This window comes from Zingiber officinale, chromosome 1B, assembly GCF_018446385.1.
Source record: "Zingiber officinale cultivar Zhangliang chromosome 1B, Zo_v1.1, whole genome shotgun sequence".
In the NCBI taxonomy this organism is placed as follows: domain Eukaryota; kingdom Viridiplantae; phylum Streptophyta; class Magnoliopsida; order Zingiberales; family Zingiberaceae; genus Zingiber; species Zingiber officinale.
The window spans coordinates 7,071,111-7,095,562 of record NC_055986.1 but is presented as its reverse complement, the minus strand read 5'-3'; the positions used below and the strand labels follow the sequence as shown (position 1 = coordinate 7,095,562).

The 24,452-nt window shown below is 41.1% G+C and overlaps 1 protein-coding gene across 1 annotated transcript; it reads right to left on the bottom strand.

The window, feature by feature from the left end:
* Window positions 1-17,133: 17,133 nt before the first annotated feature.
* LOC122023742 (scopoletin glucosyltransferase-like) lies at window positions 17,134-18,630 on the bottom strand. Its single transcript, XM_042582072.1, has one exon. The coding sequence runs from the start codon at window positions 18,628-18,630 to the stop codon at window positions 17,134-17,136; it is 1,497 nt and encodes a 498-aa protein (XP_042438006.1).
* Between the last annotated feature and the right edge of the window lie 5,822 nt (window positions 18,631-24,452).

Here is a 24,452-nt window from a genome sequence, read left to right as displayed (position 1 = left end):
GTTGGAGGAACTCAATGATGGGTGTCCTCCAATCCTCCGGAAATGGTGTCCCTCTCGATCGGTCAACGTGTGCCACTAGGGAGACTTGCTCGATTGGGCAACTGGCGACGATCGACGTCATTGCACTGGCCAACTTGGCCAGTTCATCTGCTGTTTGGTTCTCCGATCGGGGAATCTTGTGTATGACAACCTCTTGGAAGTTGGCCTTGAGCTTCTCGAAGGCCTCCGCATATAGCCTGAGCCGCGCGCTATTGATCTCGAACGTTCCGGTTAGCTGCTGGGCTGCCAATTGTGAGTCTGAGTGTAGGAGTACCTTGGTGGCACCGACATGCCGAGCAGCTTATAGACAGGCTATGAGCGCTTTGTACTGAGCTTCATTATTGGTGGCTCGATAATCCAGCTGAATGGATAACTGCATCCGGTCTTCTCTCGGAGATATGAGTAAGATGCCAATTCCGCTTCCCTGCCGAGCGGACGACCCATCCACATACACCTTCCATGAGGATTCCGGCTCTGGGTTTTGTACTTTCGTGACGAAATCCGCCAATGCTTGTGCTTTTATGGCCGACCGGGGTTGGTATTGGATGTCAAACTCATTGAGTTCGGTGGTCCACTTGATTAGCCGGCCGGATGTCTCGGGGTTGAGCAGTACTCGACCCAAGGCGTTGTTGGTCAACACGATTATGGAGTGGGCCAAGAAATAAGGCCGGAGCCTTCGGGCGGCGAGAACCAATGCATAAGCGAGCTTTTCGAGATCGGTGTAGCGAGACTCGACATTTTTCAATATGCGGCTCAAAAAATACACAGGTTGTTGTATTCTCCCCTCTTGCCTGACTAATGCTGATCCGATCGCATACTCGATAGATGATAGATAAATCCAAAGCGGCTCCCCCATGATCAGCCCTGGCCCAGAGGCCGGGCCGTCCTGGGCGATTGCTCAGGGCCCCCAGTTTGGGAGGGGCCCACAAGCTTGTGTTAAATGTTTATATATATATATATATATATATTAATATATATATATATTAATTGTTTATTTGTTTTAAGAATTAGGTTTTGACTTTTTTATAAACTTTGCACGGTTTCCTGTTGGACTTCTCTTCCACCGCCGCACAAGACAAGCACAAATTTCTCTTCTTCCGCCGTCGCACAAGCTTGTCTCTTTCGCCGTCGCACAAGACAAGCTCAAATTTCTCTTCTTCCGCCGCCGCACAAGCTTGTCTCTTTCGCCGCCGCACAAGCAGACAAGCTAAAGCTTTTGGTTTTTGCAACTTCTGTCGACGCTCTCCTTTTCCAGATTCGCTCTGTTCTCTTGAATTTTTTTTTGCAATTTCTGCGCCTTTGCCTCTTCTCTACATGGCTGCACCAGGATCTCCTACAGTAAGCTGAATTAGTTTGTGTGTGTGATTTCTATTCTCAGTGCTAGTTTTTTCCTTTGTAACTGTTGTTTATTCGTAGAGTAGAGTACAGTGCTAGTTTGTATGAGATTCATCTATATAGTTGAGTAGAGTTTGATTACAACTAACTAAAATCACATAATTTCCTTTAACTTTTATTTTTTAATTGTTAAAATTATGCCCATATTTTTATTTATGCATAGCAAGTTGTTGTCATTATATTTTAACTTTTTTCATTCTATTGTACAGCAACATAATTAAATTATAGTTGCGACGATTGCGGGTTGTCATCTACTCATTTTTTTCATCCTGGTGCATTTATTCCAGTTAATTTAAATTATAGTTTTATTCAGTTTATTTAAATTATAGTTTTACAATTATTGTAATTTTGTGCATTATAATATGTTGCCTAGAAAACATATTTCTGGATGTGAAAAAAGAAAAAAAAAAGAAAAAAGAATAGAACAATTAAGTGAATCACAAAGAAGTGTTCTTAATAAATTCTTTATTAAAAGATCAAGTTCTAATGAAAATATAGAAAATTTAAATAGGGATAATATAGATGAGTTTAAGGAAATACATGATGTTAACGAGGAGTCTAATGGAATTCATGACGTTAATGATGAGTCTAATGAAATTTATGACGTTAATGAAGAGTCTAATGAAATTCATGATGTTAATAAGGTTAGAGATAATTTAAGAGAGCATGAAAATGTTACTAATGTAGTAGATAATGAGAATACTAATATTGATAAACAATTCATTCCTCCACTTGATATATATGATCCAAGGAATTGGGATAATCTTGATAATAATGCACATAATATTTTAGTTGAAAAGGGGCCTATAAGAGAAATGAATCTCATATTTCCTTTTGATCACTACTCTAGACATTTTTCAAGTACTCATTATTTCAAAAAATTAAGTAATGGAGAGGTAAGAGACCGAAAGTGATTGGTATACAGTAAACATGTAGATAAAGTTTATTGCTTTTGTTGTAAGTTATTTAAATCTGAAAACAATAGAAGTTCTTTAGCAAATGATGGGTTTAGAGATTGGAAACATATCAGTGAACGACTTAAAGAACATGAAAATTTTATTGAACATATAACTAATATGAACTCTTGGAAAGAATTAAAAATGAGATTAGATAAAAATGAAACAATTGATAAATATCTACAACGAGAAATCTCTAAAGAAAAAGAGCATTGGAGATAAGTTCTTACAAGAATATTAGCAATTGTAAAATGTCTTTCTAAACGTTGTTTGGCTTTTCGAGGATCTAATGAGAAACTATATAAAGAAAGTAATGGAAATTTTTTAGGATTGATTGAAATGATTGCTGAATTTGACGTTGTGATGCAAGATCATATTAGACGCATTCAAAATCATGAAATTCATCATCATTATCTTGGTCATAAAATTCAGAATGAGTTGATTTCTCTTTTAGCTGATAATGTTAGAAGTATTATCATTAAGAAAATTAAGGAGGCAAAATATGTTTCAGTAATTCTTGATTGCACTCCAGATATAAGTCATCAAGAACAAATGACTTTCATAGTACGATGTGTTAATATGTCATCTAGCAATGTGAAGATAGAAGAGTATTTTTTAGAGTTTCTAAAAGTTAATGATACATCTGGTTTTGGACTTTTTAATCAATTAAAAAATGTGTTAAAATCACTTGATCTTAGTATTGAAAATATTAGAGGTTAAGGTTACGATAATGGTTCTAATATGAAAGGAAAACACCAAGGAGTTCAAAAAAGGTTGCTTGAAATAAATCCAAGAGCGTTATACATGCCATGTGCTTGTCATAGTCTTAATTTGACTCTTAGTGATATGACACATTCTTGTGTTAAAGTTGTTTCTTTTTTTGGAGTAGTCCAACGCATATACATATTGTTTTCAAGTTCTCCTAAAAGATGGAAAGTTTTACTTGATAATGTGAAAGGATTAACTGTCAAATCTTTTTCAAACACACGTTGGGAAAGTCGTATTAAAAGTGTTCAAGCTATTAGATTTCAGGCTCTTGAAGTGCGAAGTGCTTTATTAGAGTTATATAACATTTGTGATGATGCAAAGTCTAAGAGTGAAGCTGAAAGTATAATTAACTCAATTGAAAGTTTTGAATTTTTACTTGGTATGGTTATTTGGTATGACATTTTATTTGCTATAAACATGATAAGTAAGAAGTTACAATCAAAATCTATGTGCATTGATTCTGCTATGAAACAATTAGATGGTGTAATATCATATTTTGAAAAATATAGTAATGATGGTTTTGCAACAAGTTTGACTATTGCTAAAAGTCTTGCATCTAATATGAATAAAGAGCCAATATTTTCAATGAAAAGTCGTATTTTCATAAAAAAACAATTTGATGAGAAAGAAGATGATGAAATTCCACTATCACCGGAAGAATATTTTAGAATTGATTATTTTGTGATTGTTGTAGCTAGACATGACAATTTCTTCTTTGAAAAGTAGATTTGATGAAATGAAAACATTTGAAAATATATTTGGTTTTTTGTTTGATTCAAAAACATTAAAATCATTAGATAATGATGAGTTGAGAAAATGTTGTATTAATTTAACATCCACTTTTACGCATAAAAATTCATTAGATGTTGAGTTAGATGATTTGTTTACGGAATTAAAAATATTACAAGTGACTTTACCAAATGAGATAATGTCAGCAATTGATATTCTTAATTTTGTGAAAAATATAGATTGTTATCCAAATGTTGCAATTGCTTATAGAATATTGTTAACTATGTCTGTTACCGTAGGATCAGCTGAAAGGAGTTTCTCAAAATTAAAATTGTTAAAAACATACATGAGATCAACAATGTCACAAGAGAGATTGAATGGATTAGCAATTTTATCTATTGAAAAAGAGATTTTATAAAATCTTGAAATTAATAATATTATAGATGATTTTGCATCTAGAAAAGCTAGAAGAAGTCATTATAAATAATTTTTACTTTATAAAAAAAAAATTAAGGACCTATTTTGATCGTTTCGCCCCAGGCCTCCTGATTATTAGGACCGGGGTTGCCCACGATCGGCTTCGCCAAGATGGGCAGGGAGCTGAGATATTGCTTGAGCTCTTCGAAGGCCTAGTCACACTTGTCATCCCATTGGAACTTGGTAGCTCGCCGCAGAATCTTAAAGAATGACAGGCTTCAGTTGGAAGACTTGGAGATGAACCTTGACAAAGCCGTGATTCTTCTGGTCAACCTCTGCACCTCTTTTAGATTGCGGGATGGTGGCATGTCTTGGAGCACCTTTATTTTGCCAGGGCTTGCCTCAATCCCCCGTTCGGTGACGATATAGCCTAGAAAACGTCCGCCTTTAGCGCCGAACAGACACTTGATCGGGTTGAGCTTGATCCTGTAATTTCTCAGCGTCTGGCAAGTTTCTTCTACATCTGCACATAGGTCGACAGATCGAAAAGACTTAATGAGGATGTCGTTGACATATACCTCCAAATTTCGCCCGATCTGTTTCCGGAACACTTTGTTCATCATCCGCTAATAGGTGGCGCCGACGTTCTTTAACCTGAACGGCATGACCTTATAGCAGAACGTCCCATCGGGCGTGATGAAGCTGACTTTCTCCTGGTCTTTACACGCGAGGGGCACCTGATGCTAACCTTGATAGGCGTCGAGCATGCAAATCAGCTCGTACCCGGCTGTCGAGTCCACTATCTGGTCGATCCGTGGTAATGAGTAGGAGTCCTTGGGGCATGCCTTGTTCAGATTCCTGAAATCAATGCACACTCGCCATTTATTACCTGGCTTGGAGACCAATACCACGTTGGCGAGCCAAGTTGGAAATTGAATCTCCTTGATGTGTCCGACCTCCAGCAGTTTGTCCACTTCAGCTCGGATGATAAAATCTTGCTCGGCGCTGAAGTCGCGCTTCCTTTGCTTAACCGGTCGGGCATCTGGCCGGACGTGCAGTTCATGCTGTGCCACGCTTGGGTCGACTCCGGGCAACTCGTGAGTCGACCAAGCAAATACGTCATGGTTCCTTCGAAGGGAGGCGACCAACTCCTCCTTTTGCTGGCCCGGCAGATCGGATGCTACGAAAGTAGTAGCCTCCGGCCGACTCAAGTGTATTTGTACCTCCTCCTTGTTGTCATACACCAGCGTGGGAGGCTTCTCTCTGATGACATTCACCTCTAACTGGGGGCATTTCCTGGCTACTTTAGCTTCCGACTTGACCATTTCAACGTAACAACGCCGAGCTGCCACCTGGTCGCCTCGGACCTCACCAGCTAGGTTCCCCACAGGAAATTTGATCTTTTGGCAATAGGTAGACACTACGGCCTGAAACTCGTTGAGGGCCGGCTGACCCAATATTACGTTGTACGCCGAAGGCGCATCCACCACAATGAAATTTGTGGTGCGCGTCCTAACCAGTGGCTCTTCTCTGAGTTAGATGGCTAGCCTTACTTGCCCGATCGACAATACTTCGTTGCCGGTGAAGCCGTATAGCGGAGTTGCCATGGGCAGGAGCTCAGCTCGATCAATTTGCAATAAATCAAATGCTTGCTTAAAAATAATATTTACCGAACTTCCCATGTCGACAAAAGTCCGGTGGACGGTGTAGTTGGCGATCACCGCCTTGATGATCAGCGCATCATCATGAGGGACCTCCACTCCATCCAAGTCCTTGGGGCTGAAACTGATCTCTGGCCCTTCCGCCTTTTCCTTGCTGCACCCCACCACGTGAATAGATAACTGCCGAGCACGACTCTTTCGGGCTCGGTTGGAATCTCCTCCAGTCGGGCCGCCTGAGACATTCCAATTTCTCCGCGGGAGGCATTTCTTCTGTTTTCTTCCTCTCGTGTAGAATGTATATTCTGCTCGTCGGAAACTCGAGTGGGGCTCCGATCCCGCGGATGATGTTCCTGCCGTTCGTGCGTCCTCTGACCATCAGTCCGCTGTTCGATTTTACGTTAGGGATGTCGATCTGGGATGAGTGACCGGTGTCGGTATTCCCTTGGCTTGGGTCGGTGAACACTGGAGTCGCCACGGCATTCCCATGTGTTGTGTGTTCCTGACCGGTGGAACTTACAGAACATCGACGTCCATTTCTTTCCTTTCTTCTGCTGACTGGCCTCCAAATGCACTGCATGCGTCCTTGGCTCGGGGTACTGTGGTGCCCCTGTGGCCCGGGGCCCTCGCGGGGGCTGATGGCTGCTGGGTACTCTCCGTTCGGATGGCGCGTGGGGCTCGGCTGGCGCTTCTTTTCTGCGGGCCGCCTGTGCTTCCTCCACGTTGATATACTCCGTGACTTTCTTCTGTAGATGGGCGAAATCGCGTGGTGGCCTGAGGATGAGTGACCGAAAGAACTCGCCTTCTACGAGTCCCTGGGTGAAAGCGTTTCCCAGTACGTCCGAAGAGACTACTAGTATATCCATCACTACTTGGTTAAAGCGCTGGATATAGGTCCTAAGCGTTTCTCGTGGACCTTGCTTCAGCGAGAACAAGTTGACACTTGTCTTTTGATGTCGGCGGCTGCTCGCAAAATGGTGCAGGAAGGCTGCCCGGAAATCCTTGAAGCTACGAATGGACCCGCTCGGCAACCGTGTGAACCATCGCTGCGCCGGCCCCGATAGGGTTGTCAAAAAGACCCTGCACTTAACCCCATCGGTGTATTGGTGCAGTGTAGTCGCATTGTCAAACTTGGCCAAATGATCGTCAGGATCGATGCTTCCATTATACTCTCTGATCGCCAATGGAGTGTAATGTTGGGGTAGGGGATCCTCCATAATTCCTCTTGAGAATTGATCATTGATCCTTTCAGGCGAGTCCTCGTCTCGCGGCGCTTTTCCCTTTCTGGCATCCTTTTCAGGCGCCTCATCTGACGAGGAGCCCCGGTCTCGGCGGGCTCAGCCTCCTTCCTCTGAGGGTGTCCGGAACAATGCTCGGTGAAAGGGGATGGGCGCGTTGGGTGTTGGTCCGTACGTATCCGATTTTTTACGGATGTCTTGGTCGGCTGCGGGTTCCATCCCTCGAACATGATCCCTTGGTTGGCCGGATCCTGAGACGGCTGGCTCCTGTGCCGGTCGTTCGGCCAACATTCGCTGCTACTGCTCCATTGCCCTTGCCACCCTGGTCTGGATTAGCTTCTCCAATTCTTCTGTCGTCAGCGTTATGGTCGTTGATCTTCCGGCGTCCTCCATCTCCTTCCGACGTCCTCCATCTTCTGCTTCTGGGTTCAGGTTGAGGTTCCCACAGACGACGCCAATTTGATCCTGCCCTGAAGCTGAATAGATGGCAACCGGGAAGCAACGCTGAGGTGACTCTTCGTCTTTGCTGCATCTCCTCCGCTCCTGCAACCACAAGTCGTTAGTGCCAAGCCGGGAGGGGGTTCCCGGCGACGGCCCTCCGACGCTCAAGTCACACACCGGCAAGCAAGGGAAACAAAGAAAGCACAAATGAAGCAATGAACGGTGGCTTCCGAAGACGTGTGTGCGTACCTCCGCGGATGGCTGCTCCCCTCCTTATATAGAGCCTCGCCGAGTAGACTACGCGCTTCCTGGGTGGATGCGCATCCCCAAACTTTCCCCAAAAGCTAACAACGAGAAAGGATCCCTGGCATCTTACCATAACGGGGCAAACGTATCTCTGCCTAGGCGGCGGGATCTTCTTCCATACGATCTTCTGTCCATCCGCGCCGTCAGTCGGCGGCACCGACTCCCAAAAGGATGTTCTGTCCATATGCACCATTAATCGGCGGTACTAACTCCCAAAAGGATGTTGGCACGTATCCCCCTTTTCATTTATCGGCTGTTAGTCCGGCTGGACTCCCCTTGATTGGTCTGACTGGCCGCCTCTTTGAACTCATGAGCCCATGTCTGGGCCGATCGGCTTGAGTGCCCCTTGCCTCGGTGCGTTGTAGGCTCGGCCAACCCTCTCTGAACTCTTCCGGCCGACCGAGAATGAACCCCTTGACTTCGGCGACCACCAAAGCGCTGAACTTCCTTGGAGGTAGGCCCTCCCGAGTCACCACCGGATCAATATTCATGCTTATACTTATTCTCATTCCATAATACTATCATTCTCATTCATGTTCCGATTCCTAGCAAAGAATCAAAAGTCACCTAAGTTACAAATCATTAATATTATCCCAATTTTAATTGAACTAAAATAATTTTAATATGAAATTTATTAGAAAATCTTTATATTTGCTCATCTCTTGTGTAAGTAGTAGTTGTCGGCATAAATATGAGTATAGGACTTAAGTAGTTAAGTTTAATCTAGATATTTTGATTTGTGATAAAAATTTGAAGTTAGATTTACTTATTATTGATTTATGTATATTAAGTTTGTTCGGACTTGATAGTTTGTAAGAGTTTTTTTTTTATAATCCAGATATTCAGCTCTTACTATTCGACTAATTCTGAAGGTGATCGATTCTCATGGACCCTAAATCCTAGACCACTCGAGTTATTTTGTGATAATAAAATAATAGCTCTATATTCCAGCAACAATATATATATATTTGGTGTAGGTTGTATTAATATCAGGTTTTGATATATAACAAATAGATTAAAATTACATATGTTTTTGTCTAACATTTTTATCAAGTGTGCAAGACTTGATTGGTTTAGAGGACTAAAACACTAGGATAAAGTTCAGCTAGGTTGAAAGTGTTGGTTGATACTCGGAATATTGTACCGGTTCCCCCTGTACAAAAATTTTGTACAAGTCCAGAACCATTCCTAACAACCTATTGTATTCTTTAGAAATTAAATTAGGAATCGCAAACGGAACTTAACATTATTGATTCCAAATTTAATTTATCTGTTCTTAAAGGTTTAGACTTGAATCACAAACGATGCTTAACATTATTGATCCAAATCCACCCATGTTACAAATTCAATTAAATATTAATTTCAGAGATCGGCTTCCAGGTTAAACATGACGAGACACTAGGCCTTCTTGGGTATGAGAGCATCCACCACTTCCTAGACAAAGTCTTTCAACGAAATTTAATATTTAATTTCCTTATAGTAACCCTAGGTTTAACCAAAAGGAACAATCGAATCACAAGATCGAAAATAAACAAAAGAACACAAACTCAAATCACAAATCCGAAACCTAGAATCATATGCCTCTTGTGTTTGGTATTTCAAAATTTATACAAAGAAAACTAGTATGATGCGGAATATAATTACTAGTTATATCTTTCTTTGTAAGCAACAACCTCTTGATCTTCTATTGTATTCCTCTTCTTATCTCGGACGTCGTATGGGTGACGATCTACCGAGATGAGAATCCACCCAAGCTACCTTCTTCTCCAAGCAAGATTCAGCCACCACAATAACTCCAAGAAAGGATGAGGTTCGGCCACCACCACCACCAAGCTCCAAGGGATGCTAGAACAAAGTCTCCTTTCTCTCCTTCTCCAAGCAAAATACGGCCACCACAAGAACTCCAAGAGATGATGAGGTTCGGCCACAAGAAGAAGAAAGGAGAAGAGGAATAGGGCTGGCCACACCAAGGAATAAAAGAGAGAAGAATTATAGAGGATACGTTATTGGGTGAGGCACCTCTACCCTCTCTTTTATATTCCTTAGTCTTGACAAATAAGGAAAGTTTTATAAATAAAAACTTTCTTATATTCCTTGCCATTGTTTAAGAAGGAAAATTTAATTAAAATCTCTTTATTAAACCTCTAATGGCCGGCCACCTTAATCCCTCCAAACAAGGAAAGTTTTAAACACAAAATTAAAACTTCCTAATTTGTTTCCGGAAATAAAAATTTCTCTTTTGAAAATTTCCTTCATGGTTGATCATAAAAGGAAACTTTTATAAATTAAAATCTCTCTATTAAAACATGGATGATTTTCAAAAAGGAAAGTTTTCATTAAAATCTTCCTCACAATCTACAAATAAGGAAAGATATCAAATCTTTTCTTAATCTTTTGTAGAAACTATAATAGGAAAGATTTAATTTTAAAACTCTCTTTTAAATCATGAAGATGGTTACAAAAAGGAAAGTTTTATAAAAAATTAAAATCATCCTTTTAACTACAAATAAGGAAAGATATCAAACCTTTCTCTTAATCTTTTGTAGAAAACTATAAAAGGAAATATTTAAATTTCAAACTCTCTTTTAAAACCATGGCTTCCACATAAGAAAAATTTTAAAAAATAAAATCCCTTTTATTTTATTTTGGCCGGCCACCTAAGCTTGGGTTCAAGCTAGGGCCGGCCACCCAATGGAACCAACTCACCTTGGTTTGGCCGGCCCTAGCTTGGGCTCCAAGCTAGGCATTGCCGGCCACCTTAAGGTGGGTAAGAAGGTGGGTATGAGTGAGTATAATACTTTATAAATAAGAGGCTACGATAGGGACTGAGAGGAGAAATTAGTTTTGGTCTCCCGATGAAATTAAGCTTCACGTGTTTGCCCCCGAACACCCAACTTAATTTTATCAATAATAATTGATATCAGTAAAGAATTATTATTGAACTACCGCACCAATCCCAAATTACATTTTGGGCTCCTTCTTATCATGAGTGTGTTAGTCTCCCTGTGCTTAAGATATAGAATGCCCACTAATTAAATGAGTTACTGACAACTCACTTAATTAATATCTAGCTCCAAGAGTAGTACCACTCAACCTTATCGTCATGTTGGACTAAGTCCACCTGCAAGGTTTACATGACAATCCTTATGAGCTCCTCTTGGGGACATTATCAACCTAGATTACTAGGACACAGTTTTCTTCTATAATCAACAATATACACTATAAATAATATCATTTCCCAACTTATCGGGCCTATTGATTTATCAAACTAAATCACACCCTTTGATAAGTCAAAGAAATAAATACTAGATATATGTGCTTGTTATTATATCAGAATTAAGAGTACACACTTCCATAATAACAAAGGTCTTGTTCTTTTATGTAGTCAGTATAAAAAGAACTTACCTTAAATGATCCTTCTCAATACACTCAGAGTGTACTAGTGTAATTTTATAGTCCAGATAAATTAATACCAAATTACACTATGATTATTCCAATGGTTTGTTCCTATCCATCTTAGTCGTGAGCTACTGTTTATAATTTATAAGGAATTGATAACATAATCTTCTGTGTGTGACACCACACACCATGTTATCTATAATATAAATTAATTGAACAACTACACTTAGCATATAAATGTAGACATTTGACCAATGTGATTTTTATTTCTAAATAACTGTTTATACAAAAAGCTAGACTTTTAGTATATACTCTAACAATCTCCCACTTATATTAAAAGACTATGCTGCCATATTCCCTGCCATACATCTGATTCCCAACCCTTCAATATGCCCATCAAAAGCTCTTACCTTAAGGGCCTTAGTGAAAGGATCTCCTAGGTTATCATCTGATGCAATCTAGGCGGCAACAACTTCTCCTCGTTATACGATGTCTCGTATTGGGTGGTACTTGCGCTCTGTGTGTTTACTTGCTTTATGGGCTTGTGGTTCCTTCGAATTTGCTATTGCACCACTTATTATCACAATACACTATAATAATTTTGGGCAAACCAGGAATCACATCTAAGTCCATCATGAAGTTTCTGAGCCATACAACTTCTATGGCTACCTCAGAGGCTGCAACAAACTCAGCTTCCATGGTGGAGTACAGAAAGCATCTATGCTTAACACTCCTCCATTGTTATGGCTTCACCTCCTTAAAGTAAACACAAAACCCCGAGGTCGACTTACTATTGTCCCTATCTGATTGGAAGTCAAAATCCGTGTATCCTATAGGGAGCAAACCATCTGCCTTGTAAACTAGCATATAATCTCTAGTATCTCTAAGGTACTTTAATATATGCTTTACGGCAGTCCAGTGTCCCTATCCTGGGTTACTTTGATATCTACTAATCATGCCCATGGCAAAATAGATATCCGGTCTTGTGTATAACATAGCATACATTAGGCTTCCGGCAGCCGAAGCATAAGGAACTGCCTTCATGTCCTCTATCTCCTTTGATGTCTTCGGTGACATCTCTTTAGATAAAGTTACTCCATGCCTAAAAAGTAGAAAACCTTTCTTGGAGTCTTGCATGCTAAAACGAGCAAGGATTGTATCGATATATGAAGCTTGGGACAAGCACAACATCCTTTTCTTGTGATCCCTTATTACTTTGATCCCAAGAATATGTGCGCATTCTCCTAAGTCCTTCATATCGAATTGCTTGGACAACCATACCCTTACTTTCGACAATATTTTGATATTGTTTCCAACTATCAAAAATGTCATCTACGTATAGTACAAGAAATACACCACGTTTCCATTACACTTCTTGTATACACAAGATTCATCCAGACACTGAATAAATCCATAAGACTGGATTATAACCGGATGTTCTAAGACCTTGAAGCTTTGTTTCAGTCCATAAATAGACTGATTGAGCTTACATAATAGATGCTCTTTGCCCTTTTTAATGAACCCCTCTGGTTGCTTTATATGGATGCTTTCTTCAAGACTTCCATTAAGGAAAGCTGTCTTGACATTCACTTGCCAAATCTCATAATCCATATGAGTAGCAAAAGATAACAAATCCAGATAGACTTAAGCATGACTACCGATGAAAAGGTTTCCTCATAATTGATACCCTTTTCAATAAGCCTTACTTTGAAAGTTTCCACCTTCTTGTCTGTCCTTCTTTTTCTATTGTAGACCTATTTAAATTCAATGACTTTTACACTATTTGGTGGTTCTACAAGCTCTCAGACTTTATCAGAATATATAGATTCTATTTTTGTATTCATTTCTCTTTGCCAAGATGCTGCATTTTTATCTTGGAGCATTTCATCATATTTCCAGGGATTAGGTTTATGTTCACCAGGGATCAAGTCCCAAAACATGAATATTTCAGGTTGTCTAACAACCCTCCCACTACGACGAGGCACTGTCTGTTGTTGTGTATCATTTGTGATACGTGTTGCAGTTTCTTGTGATATTTCATCTTGCACCGTTGGTACTAAAGTAGGCGTGTCCTCTCGCATTTCTTCTAGAACAATTTCACTTATGGGTTTATGGTTTATTACATAATCTTCCTCTAAAAATCGAGTATTGGTGCTAACAATGATCTTTTGATTTTTAGGATTATAAAACAAACCACCTTTCGTTCCCTTAGGATATCCTACAAACAGACAAACTTCTATACGTGATTCCAACTTGTCAGTATCTCCCTTCAGCACATGTGCTGGATTACCCCATATCCGAATATGACTCAGACTAGGCTTACGCTCATTCCACAATTCCATGGGAATAAAGGGTACTGATTTAGAAGGTACCATATTCAGAATGTACACCGCCGTTTCCAGAGCATATCCCCAAAATAAATTTAGTAATTCTGAATAATTCATCATCAATCTAACCATTTCTATAAGAGTCATATTCCATGATTATTAACACGGGATTGTGGCAATTCCATAAACAAGCAGTTGTGAGTGCTATAGATTATGGCAATTCCATGGTTCTATGCAGAGGACATGTTCATTTTTTTTTTTTGCCAATGACTCATACTTGATTGCTATGTAGTATGTTTGTGTGAGCGCGCATATATATTTTTGCTATAATCTTGTTTCTCTTAACTATTAGTGTATATTTGATGATGAAGTCAACTAGTTTCCATCTAAGCTTACATTGGTTACCTCTTTCATTTAATATTTTTTAATATTGGGCCTGCATTTATTGTAATTAGTTTAGGAAACTGTAATTAGTCAAAAAAAAAAATAAAAAAATAAAAAAAAAATAAACTTCTTTCTCCTAATGCCCTGGTTATGACGTTGTGTCTTTTGACTGAGGTGTCAGGCGCAGGTTCTTATCAATTAAGTGGTATCGTTCATTCAAAAATCCCTTCGAGGATTTCTGATAAGGGGTCGTTTCGGCGGTGGTGTCGATCACTATAAAAAGTTTACCCATATAGTTTTGTCCCCTTGTAGCGGTGCGATGGTTAAGACATGGGATGTTGTCACATGAGGTCTTGGGGTCGAAACTCGGCGTGACCGAGCATAACTTCCCCCATGTCTTGGCCATTTGCACTAATGACTAGTAGTTATCCATGATTTACCTTCACGAAGACACTGAGAACAAACAAATCACCTTTTTTTTTTACCACATGATCTTATCTATCGCATGATTTGCAACAGGGAACAAAATCAGCAAACTCAGAGCTGAGACCTCTATAATAGTAAAATAAATGATCCAGAGATCAGACATCCAATTTTATGGTAACTTTGGTTTCTTTCCTCGTACATTATGTATCCGGATGAGTTGACTGTAATCACCTTGGTGTGTTTATGAAGTGAGACTTTCAAAAACCAGTATTGTTACTATATAATATTTCTGTCAAATGGTTCTTGAAACTAGTCATGGATTCATGTAACTAGCAAGTAGCAATCATATCAAGCATAGCAATCATATCAATCAAAGTAGTTGCTTACAAGAACAACAAAGTGCGCCCACGTTCTTTATTTGGCTAACCAATCTTATATATATATTTTTAATTTCCTTTTGCTTCTTTACATTTCGTATTTCTTTTTTTTCTCTATTTGTTTTTTGGTAATGCAGGTAAGCTTTGGATCGCGTACAGCTAGTCATTATTGTTGGACCGCATTCCAAGTGATCAAAGTATATGGGGCAGAAAACAACAAGATTCAGCAAATGCAGAGTTTTTCTTTCAAATTTCCGGTCGATAACCTTGACAGCAGCCAATCTCACCTGTTCCACTGGCCATCATCGAAGTTCTTTGAGTAGCTCTCTTCATCATAGCCAAATCTGAGTGGCTTTGAGCAGCAGATGCCCTTGCCTTTCTTCATCAATCTCTTGAGAATAGTGAGCCAGTTGATCCTCTGCCTCCTCTCGAGATCTCCATCTTCTTCCTCTTCCTGTCCGAGGAGGTGAAACCGGGATTGATCTCGCGGAACCAGGCAGCAGGAGTGAGGGTTGATGCAGCTGCCGAGGAAGGAAGAGCCTGCTGGGGAATCCATGGATCAATCTCCAGACTTGATGCAAACAGTGCGGAAGGGATGGGACTCCAAGATTCAAAAGAGGATGGTTTGTAAGTAATTACACATGGAGTTAGCTTGGCATTCTGTGCGACTGCCCATATGCATCAAGGCTTATTATTATCATCAGCGTCTTTTTGTGCAAAGATCCAACACTGGTGCAATAGACTGTGATATTGCAGTGACATTGTAAACTGTGATATTACCGTAATAATTAAGAATAAACTGTGATATTACCGTAATAACAAAGAAGAGAAAATGACTAAAGAGGATGCAGAGAACAGCTAAGCAATGCCCCAAATAATTTGGGTGTAAGTATGAAGGTGCGGACGAAAGGAGACAACGTTGATGGATTAGAATGGACAAGTGATCAGCTACTTCTTCGGAATGCTCACAATGTCCCAAGGGACTCTTTCAAATCAGACACTTCATTTTATTTTGGGTAAAACTGGAAAGCTAGACAAATTTATTAATTTCATTTATGTGAATATGTGTGATCAATGTTATGATTGTTTTTAATTTTTCTAATTGTTCTTGAAGATTTCACTAATAGTCTTAACATTTTCATAGATATGTAATAGGTAGACACCATAATTGTTAATAGAAATGTCATAACTAATGGTCTTTAAGACTCAAATTAATGATTGAAATCGATCACAGTCTTCTTAGGTATCTCTCAATCTACCCATAAAATACAAAGGTATGTTGGCTTTTTGCTGAGAAAGGATCTCGCTCCCTCGTTTTTATACTTTTTACTGCTCACTACATCTCTAATAACTTAGCATAAAAGGAGACAACTGACAACTCTGTGAAGGCCTACTTTGGTACCCACCCAGTCGTTGGATTTCTCCTTCTCTAGCACCAATGAGTCCCAAAATTTGTAACCCTCAGACTGATCTGATAAAAAAAAAAAAAAAAATCTCTGAACTACTCTCTTTTCTACCGGCTATATGCCTCTCTTTCTCATCTATTTTTTCTTTTTCTCATAGAAAATTTAGCCATTTATTCTCGTCGTCGGCGTCAGGCCCCCGGATTATAGCCCGGGTAGGTCATAAGGAGGCTCCACCCTTGTCTAGCACGTCTGGTTTTGATGCTATTTGATAGTCATTATGCAAGTCCAACCCCATTTTCTTGGCATGTTCTCAACCCTTGGCCCAAACAGAAATGAGCAATAATGAAAGCAACTTGTGTTTCACAACTAGAAAATTGATGTGCGATGTATTATAAAATAGTAGTATTATATTAAAATTACCACTCAGGACATATGCAACGCAGCGTTAATACTGCGTTATAACGACATTTATTTACTACATGTTACAGAGCTGCAAAAAAAAGGTGGAATCGTCACCCTAGCGGCCCCCTGGGCCTGGCCCCCAGGATTCCAGAGGGAGTAAATCACGGTTAATGTTGGGCAAGAGAGGTGACTGGGGGTCGCAAGAATTTTTGGCACAGCAGACCAGGATTTTAACCCATGTGCAGCTGGCGACCTTTGACCCCAAAACCTTAGCTGCAAAAATCAAGCACCTCTCCGGCTGATCCAGCCCGTGGGGGCTACTACATGTTACAGAGGATTTGCTCCCAGCAGGAGATTGGGGATGCAATCCAATTATTCCAACGGCCGATTTGTTATCAAAAGTTGAAGCAAACACCACAAATAGTCAACGACAAAGAACAGATGAGTCAACGAAGACTGGTAAATCTAAATGTCGACCGCCTTCCCGGCGGCGGTCTTTCTATTGTCGTGCCAGACGTATATATCCTCTATCAAATCGTTCAAAGCCTTGTCGGACGAACCGCCCTTCTCTACCGCCGCTCTCCCCTTCTCCGCGAACTCCCTCGCCCGCCTTCTCGTTCCCTCAGCCGCCTCCCCAGCGTCCATGATGCTCCCTATCGCCCTTGCCAGCTCCGTTGCCTTCACGATCGTCCGATTTGAATCCGTCGCGCTCCTTATGCTGTCCGACGCTTTGGCGCCCACGCGGAGTTGTTCCACCACCAGCTTCTCGTTTATAAACTGCTCCGCCCCGATCGGCCACGTCACCATCGGCAACCCGGCGGAGACGCCCTCCATAATCGAGTTCCACCCGCAGTGCGTCACGAACGCGCCGACGGCGGCGTGGCTGAGCAACTCTACCTGCGGGGCCCAACCCCGAAGAACAAGCCCGCACCCTTTCACCCGCTGCTCGAATCCATGCGGGATCCATTCGGTCCCGTCCGCCTCTCGCACCACCCACAAGAACGGGTGGCCGGCAGCCTCTAGCCCAAGCGCCATCTCCCTGAGTTGCTCGCCCGAGAACTGGCTCCAGCTACCGAAGCAGGCGTACACCACCGAACTCGGCTTCTGCTCGCTGAGCCACGAGAGGCAACGTGCTCTGTTCTCGACGGCGGCAGGGTTGACGCCGCCACCTCGGACTCCGCGGCGGTGGGATTCAGAATCAATCAGGGAGATAGGGCCCACGAACCAGGTCTTAATTTCGAACACTCGTCGGAAGTAATCTAGGTAGATCCCCTCAAACTCTGTAAAGCTGTTGATGATGAGGCCGAGGCTTGCTTTGTCTGCGTCGTAGACTTCTTCGATGGCGCTACCGTAGACAGTATGCTGGAGGAGGAAATCAGGGAGCTCAGATCGCGCTAGTAACAACGGGTGTGGGAGGTCCGGGAGGGGAACGAGCTCGTCGTCGCGGGCGACGTCCTTGAACGACTGCTTCTCCCATACATACTGCGAGACACTGTAAGCCATCAACCCCACCGCGCCGAACGTGATGCGCGGGATGCCGAGTTCGCGAGCGATATCTATAGTCCACGGGAAATGGGCGTCGGAGACAACCGCGTCCGGGCGGTGGAGGCCGAGCAGGTGCTCGAGGGCAGGGCGGGTGAAGGGGATGGCGTGGTCGATCTTGTAGCACTCAGAGGAGGGCAGTGCGCTGATGTTCTCTACGCCCGGAGGGAGGCCGGACTCCTCTGACGGGAAGGGGTATTCGAGTAGCTGGATCCGGAGACCAGCGGCGGCTGCGGCGTCGACGGTGGAGCGGACGAGGGCGGCGTTGAAGGGGGTGGCTAGGATGGTGGAATCGACTCCGCGGACAGCAAGGAAGCGGGCAATGTCGACCAAAGGGATCAGGTGGCTTGAGGCAAAGTAGGGAATGAAGAAGAGACGGAGTGGCCTCCGATCGGCGGCGGCGTCGGCGACGGAACCCATCGCTAGTCTCGAAGGGATTCGGTGAAATCACTGCTCTGTTTCCATTGAAATTGCGTCTTTTATACCTGTGAACTACGAAATTGTGGTTGAACCTGAACCGGTGCTCAGTCCGGTTCGATTTGAAATCCGGGTTTGAATAATTGATCTACACCGGCCGTTCGAAAATAAAAAATCTACGTTGGGTCGGTAATAATGAATTTATTACTAAATACCATTTTTTCATTATGATTATATATTTTAATCAATTCTAATGTTTTTTAAATCACCAATTTTAATTCTTAATCGATTGATTTCCTTAAATGTAATTTCATATCGGAAGAATAAAACAAACTAAAAATTTCCAAATTAATTTATCAAAGTAATTTTATATTTTTATATAGCTAACGAAATCATGTAAATTTTGATCAAATTTTTTTTTTTTACATTTTGAGCAAATGCAAACCAAATATTAATATAAAATTGAATTCTTTATCTAGATACAAAAAGGAAATAAAATTGGAAGTTTTCCAACGTTACTTTTATTAAAGTTTAGCAAAATTGAAAGGAATTCAATCCTTTCCCTTTCTTCATCTACTTATTTTAATAGACATATTGATAATTTAAAATTACTATATTTCCTCTATTTCCATATAAGAAAACTGTTATTAATACGTTGCCTTTTAGTTAAAATATTGAATGAGCTTTCCTTTTGAAAAAACAAAAATTAATAATAATTTCATACTTTTAACTGAGTCACTTTTAGACTAGTTAATGCAAACGGGAAGCTAGGAAATTACAACAAGACATGAGCTTATTTATTTATTTATCTATAGTATAATGAATTTAATGTGATTCGTTTTTATATCAATTATATATGATTTATATCTTTGATCGTTATTTTGTGTATTAGTAATGATATGATGTTAGTTTATTTCATAGTGATGAACACAAACATTTGTCTTGTAAATAAAAAATTTAATGAAAAAGGAAGCCTAATTGATTATGCAATCGACATAAATCTTTATAGCGCTCGCCAATCAATATCTTTTCATCATCTCCCTTCATGTTTTTCTCTGAATGTTGTGAAGAAACTTCAACTACACCCTTTTTTGCCATCTTTGTTCATCTCTTTATAATACAAAACTGAGGAATTCTTGTAATATTTTTAAAACTGAACACCTTAAGAGTATGTGAACATAAAATTCCTCCAAAGTTAAAGCTGAAGAATCATATCTTACTGTGTTGGAATGACTTTTCAAAAGATGTGATCTTATACTCCAATATGATTGCAGATTCTGAAACAATGTCTAATCTTGCATCATATGCCTTGCTCAACTCTTCCTGAAATAACTTACTTCATGTGTATAAACATTCACTGCATGTTTAAGAATTTCAACTGAAAATGAAAGCACTGTCTGTAACAAACTATTATTTGTACTTAAGTCTACAATTTCAATTCTTCATAGCGACCATCATCAATCAATCTATGAAAATGCTGAAAGAACTGTAAAAAACTATATAATAGATCTATGGAGATGTAGTTGTTGGGTGCGAAAGTGTAGAAATTTCAAGGAAAAGAGATTTTCTATTGAAATGGGAGTTGCTACAGCACACTCAATTTCTCTCTTGCTCACTCTTTTCTCAAGTGCTTGTCATGTTTGAATTTATAATGCAGAATGGAACATGATACATTAATATTAAAGCTAGTCAACTATATTAACTCTTGGTAAGTTACCAAAGAGATCTTCTTTTCCCATAGTTTGACCATGCAATTGTAGTTCTTCTATTTCCCATAGCTTGACCATGTCATTCCAGATTTCCAAAGATTACCAATTAATACTATTCAATATCCCCTCTTAATATGTAATCTTGAGTTGCTTCTTGAATTTGCTAAACTTATCAATGGTAACAGCTTTGGTCATGATGTCTGGCGGTTGATCATCTGTTTTGATAAACTCCATACATATCTCTCCTTCATTAACTAAATCTCTAATAAAGTGATGTTGCAGTTCAATATGCTTAGATCTTGCATGGAAGACTAGATTCTTTGTCATTGCAATTGTCGACATGTTATCCCAATGAATTATTGTTGGTTCATCTTGCTTGAATTTTAAATCTTTCAAAATTCTTCTGATCCAAACAGCATCATAAGCTGCATCTGTTGTAGCTATATATTTTGCTTCTGCTGAAGATAATGCTACAGATTGTTGCTTCTTTGAACTCCAAGATATCACATTTAATCCTAGACAAAAAATATATCTAGAAGTACTTTTCTGATCATCAATTGATCCTGCCCAATCACTATCTGTGTATCCAATAAGCTTGTAGTTGTTTTCTTTTTTGAACTCAATGCCATGACTCTGTGCCTTTAAGGTATCTTAAGATTTTTTTTGCTGCTGTCAAATGAACTTTGCTTGGTTCATTTAAAAATCTAGATAGCAAACTTACTGAATGTGTGATATCCGGCCTTGTATTGAGATATATCAAGGAACCAATTAGTTTCCTGTAGAGAGTGGAATCAACCTTTTCACTATCATCATTAATTTGAAAATTTTCATTTAATGCCATAGAAGTAGAGACCGGCTTGCATTGACTCATATTAAATTTTTTGAGAAGATCCTCAATATACCTTTCTTGATATAGAAAAATGTTTCTAGGGCTTTGCTTGACTTGAATTCCAAGCAAATATTTCATAAGCCCCAAGTCTGTCATTTCAAAATCTTTCATCATTTTATTTTTGAATTCTTCCACTATTGCTTTATTGGTTCCAAAGTAAATGAGATCATCGACATAAAGGCATAGGACCAAGAAGTCATATTTAATTGTCTTCACATAGAGTGATGATTCACTTGCGCTTCAATCAAAACTATTTTTAATGAAGTAATTGTTAATTTTACTATTCCATGCTCGGGGGTGCTTGTCGTAACCCATATAATGCATTCTTAAGTCGAAAAACTTTGGCTTCTTTCTTTTTGATCTCAAAACCCTCAGTTGTTCAACATATACTTCCTCTTGAATTTCGCCATTCAAGAATGCTGATTTTACATCAAGTTGGAAAATATTTACCTCCAAATGAGCTGCTAAGGCTAAAGTCATCAGAATTGTTTCTATCCTTGCGACTGGTGCAAATGTTTCTGTGAAGTCGATTCCTGGTTATTGAGAATATCCTTTTACGACGAGTCTAGCTTTGTGTTTTTGGATTGACTCATCTTCGTTGTATTCGATTTTAAAGATCCATTTTAGACCAATAGTTTTTGTTGGTGCAACCTTAGGTCAAGGTTGACCCGACTCGAGTTGACCTGACTCGAGTTGTATTTTGATGTTTGACGAAAACAGAAGAGTTGTATGTTGATGGAAGATTGTTAGTGCAACCTTGGTCAAGGTTGACCTGGTTGACCCGAGGTGCGTTGACCTGACTCGAAAAAGTCCAAGCAGGGAGCTTGGCACGGGAAAAGTCCAAATATGGAGACTTGGCACGGAGAAGTCCAAGTATGGAAACTTGGCATGGGAAGTCGGAGAGAGCTCGGTAGCTCGTTCTCCGGACTGAGGTCAGAGAGGGCTTGGGAGCTCGTTCTCTGGACCGGATGGAAGTCGGAGAGGGCTCGGTAGCTCGTTCTCCGGATTGAAATCGGAGAGGGCTCGGTAGCTCGTTCTCTGGACCGGATGTGAAAGTGAAAGTCCTGGTGAGTGAAGCCAGGCAGTGGGAAAAGTCCCGGTGAGTGAAGCCAGGCAATGGGAAAGTCCTGGTGAGTGAAGCCAGACAGTTGGAAAGTCCTGGTGAGTGAAGCCAGGTGAAAATCCTAGTAAGTGAAGGTAGGTGAAAGTCCTGGTGAGTGAAGCCGGGCAAGGGAAAATCCAGATGGATCAAGGGTGATCGGACATCTGGTGTTGAGAGGGTCAAGTAGGTCAAGGGAGTGACCGGATACTTGACACGAAGAGAAAAGTCCAAGTGGGTCTAAGAGATTGACCGGACACTTTGTGGTGAGTCTTAGCAGGTCAAGGGAGTGACCAGATGCTAAGCATGAGATACCAATAGGTCAAGGTTGACCGGATATTGGTTTGGAAGGCGTGGAACTTGGTTTGGGCAAAAACCAAGCTCGATCGATCTGCACCGATCGGTGATACGTTGTGTATCGATCGGCCGGTGACCAATCGATAACAAAAAGGCGATCATGGTTAGGCTTACCGATCGGCCGGGGACCGATCAGATGGAGCTGATCGGTCCCCGGGACCGATCGGGACGCTACCACGAGGTGGGATCGGTCCAGGGACCGATCAGATTCCACAGAGAGTTGGGCAACTCTGTGAAGCTTCTGATCGGTCCGGGGACCGATCAGGCCCTGATCGGTCCCCACGACCGATCAGTAGCCCAGACCGATCAGGTGAAGCCTGGTCGGTCCAGCTGTGAGTAACAACGGCTAGGTTCTGCGTCTTTTGTCTTCGTTGCAGGTTCTTCGCAGGCACAGGTAATATAAAGAGGTCGAGGGCTACAGGGCTGAAGTTCTCTCTTTTTTCTCTCCTTCTTCTAGCTTGCTGCTGCTTGCGATCTGAGCTTTGTTTGAGCTCTCCCCAGTAAGCTTCGTGTGAGCTTCCAGTCGACGGTCAGCTGCTGCTGTTGTCCGAGAAGTTGTTGCTTCATAGGCAGTCGACGAGAAGGCGAGTTAGTGTTTGTACATTGTTCTTGTCTTTCTACTTGTATTTCTTGTACTCCTTGTTGTTGCAATTTATTGTGACGAGGTTTCTCCACCCACAAGGAGTATATATTAGCCGGTTCTCCGGGGACTCATCCACCGACGGATTGATAGGCTTCGTCCACCTTACGGACACGCCGAGGAGTAGGAGTATCATCTCCGAACCTCGTTACATCGCTGCGTCTAAGGTTTGATCATCTTCGTTTCGTTTCTATTTAGTTATTTCCGCTGCGCTAACCCTAATCGTAGGAAGAAACGCGAAGATTTGGGGTCGTCTATTCACACCCCCCTCTCTAGCCGTGATCATCGGTCCTAACAAGTGGTATCATAGCCAAGTTGCTCTTCGTCGGATTAACACCCGGGGGAGCACAAGCTAGAGAATGGATCGACTCGGAGAAGACATCACGACTCCACCCTTCTACGAGTGCTGCGACTTCGCGTATTGGAAGGTAAGAATGAAGTATTTTCTTATGACTAACCTAGCAAATTGGAATTGTGTACAAGTAGGTTTTATTCCTCCGGTGGATGGAAAGGGAGAACTTCTCAAGAAAAAGAAGTGGACGAAAGAACAAATCCACCAATTCACAATCAACAATGAGGTAACGAAAATCCTTGAATTTTCATTACCTAGTGATATCTTGTGTAAGATAGGTGGATACAGTAATGCCAAGGAGTTGTGGAACAACTTGGCTAAGTTCCATGAGGAGAGCTCCAATTCAAGTCATGAAGAGGAGTCAAGTGAGCCAAGTAGCTCACATCATGGAGGTAAGGAATTAGAAGTTGAGGGCTACTCAACATCTATGGAAGAGGAGGAGGAGAGTTCTTCTTCAAGATTGGAGCAAGAAGAAGAAGCCTCTACTTCCGGAAGGGATGAAGAAGAAAGCATACAACCATCCTCAACCCTAGGTAACTCAAGCAATTTACCTTCAAGTAAATTACATATAATGTGCTTTGAGTGTAGGGAATTTGGGCATTACAAGAGTAAATGTCCAAAGAGGATTAGGAAGACTCCACCGGCGCCAAAGGTCAAGAAAGCCGGAGTCCCGATACGCAAGGGTAAGGAGCACGTGGTGTGCTTCCAATGCAAGCGAAGGGGACACTATAGGAGCCAATGTCCGAGGGGGAGGCAATCTCACAAGGACAAGAGACCGA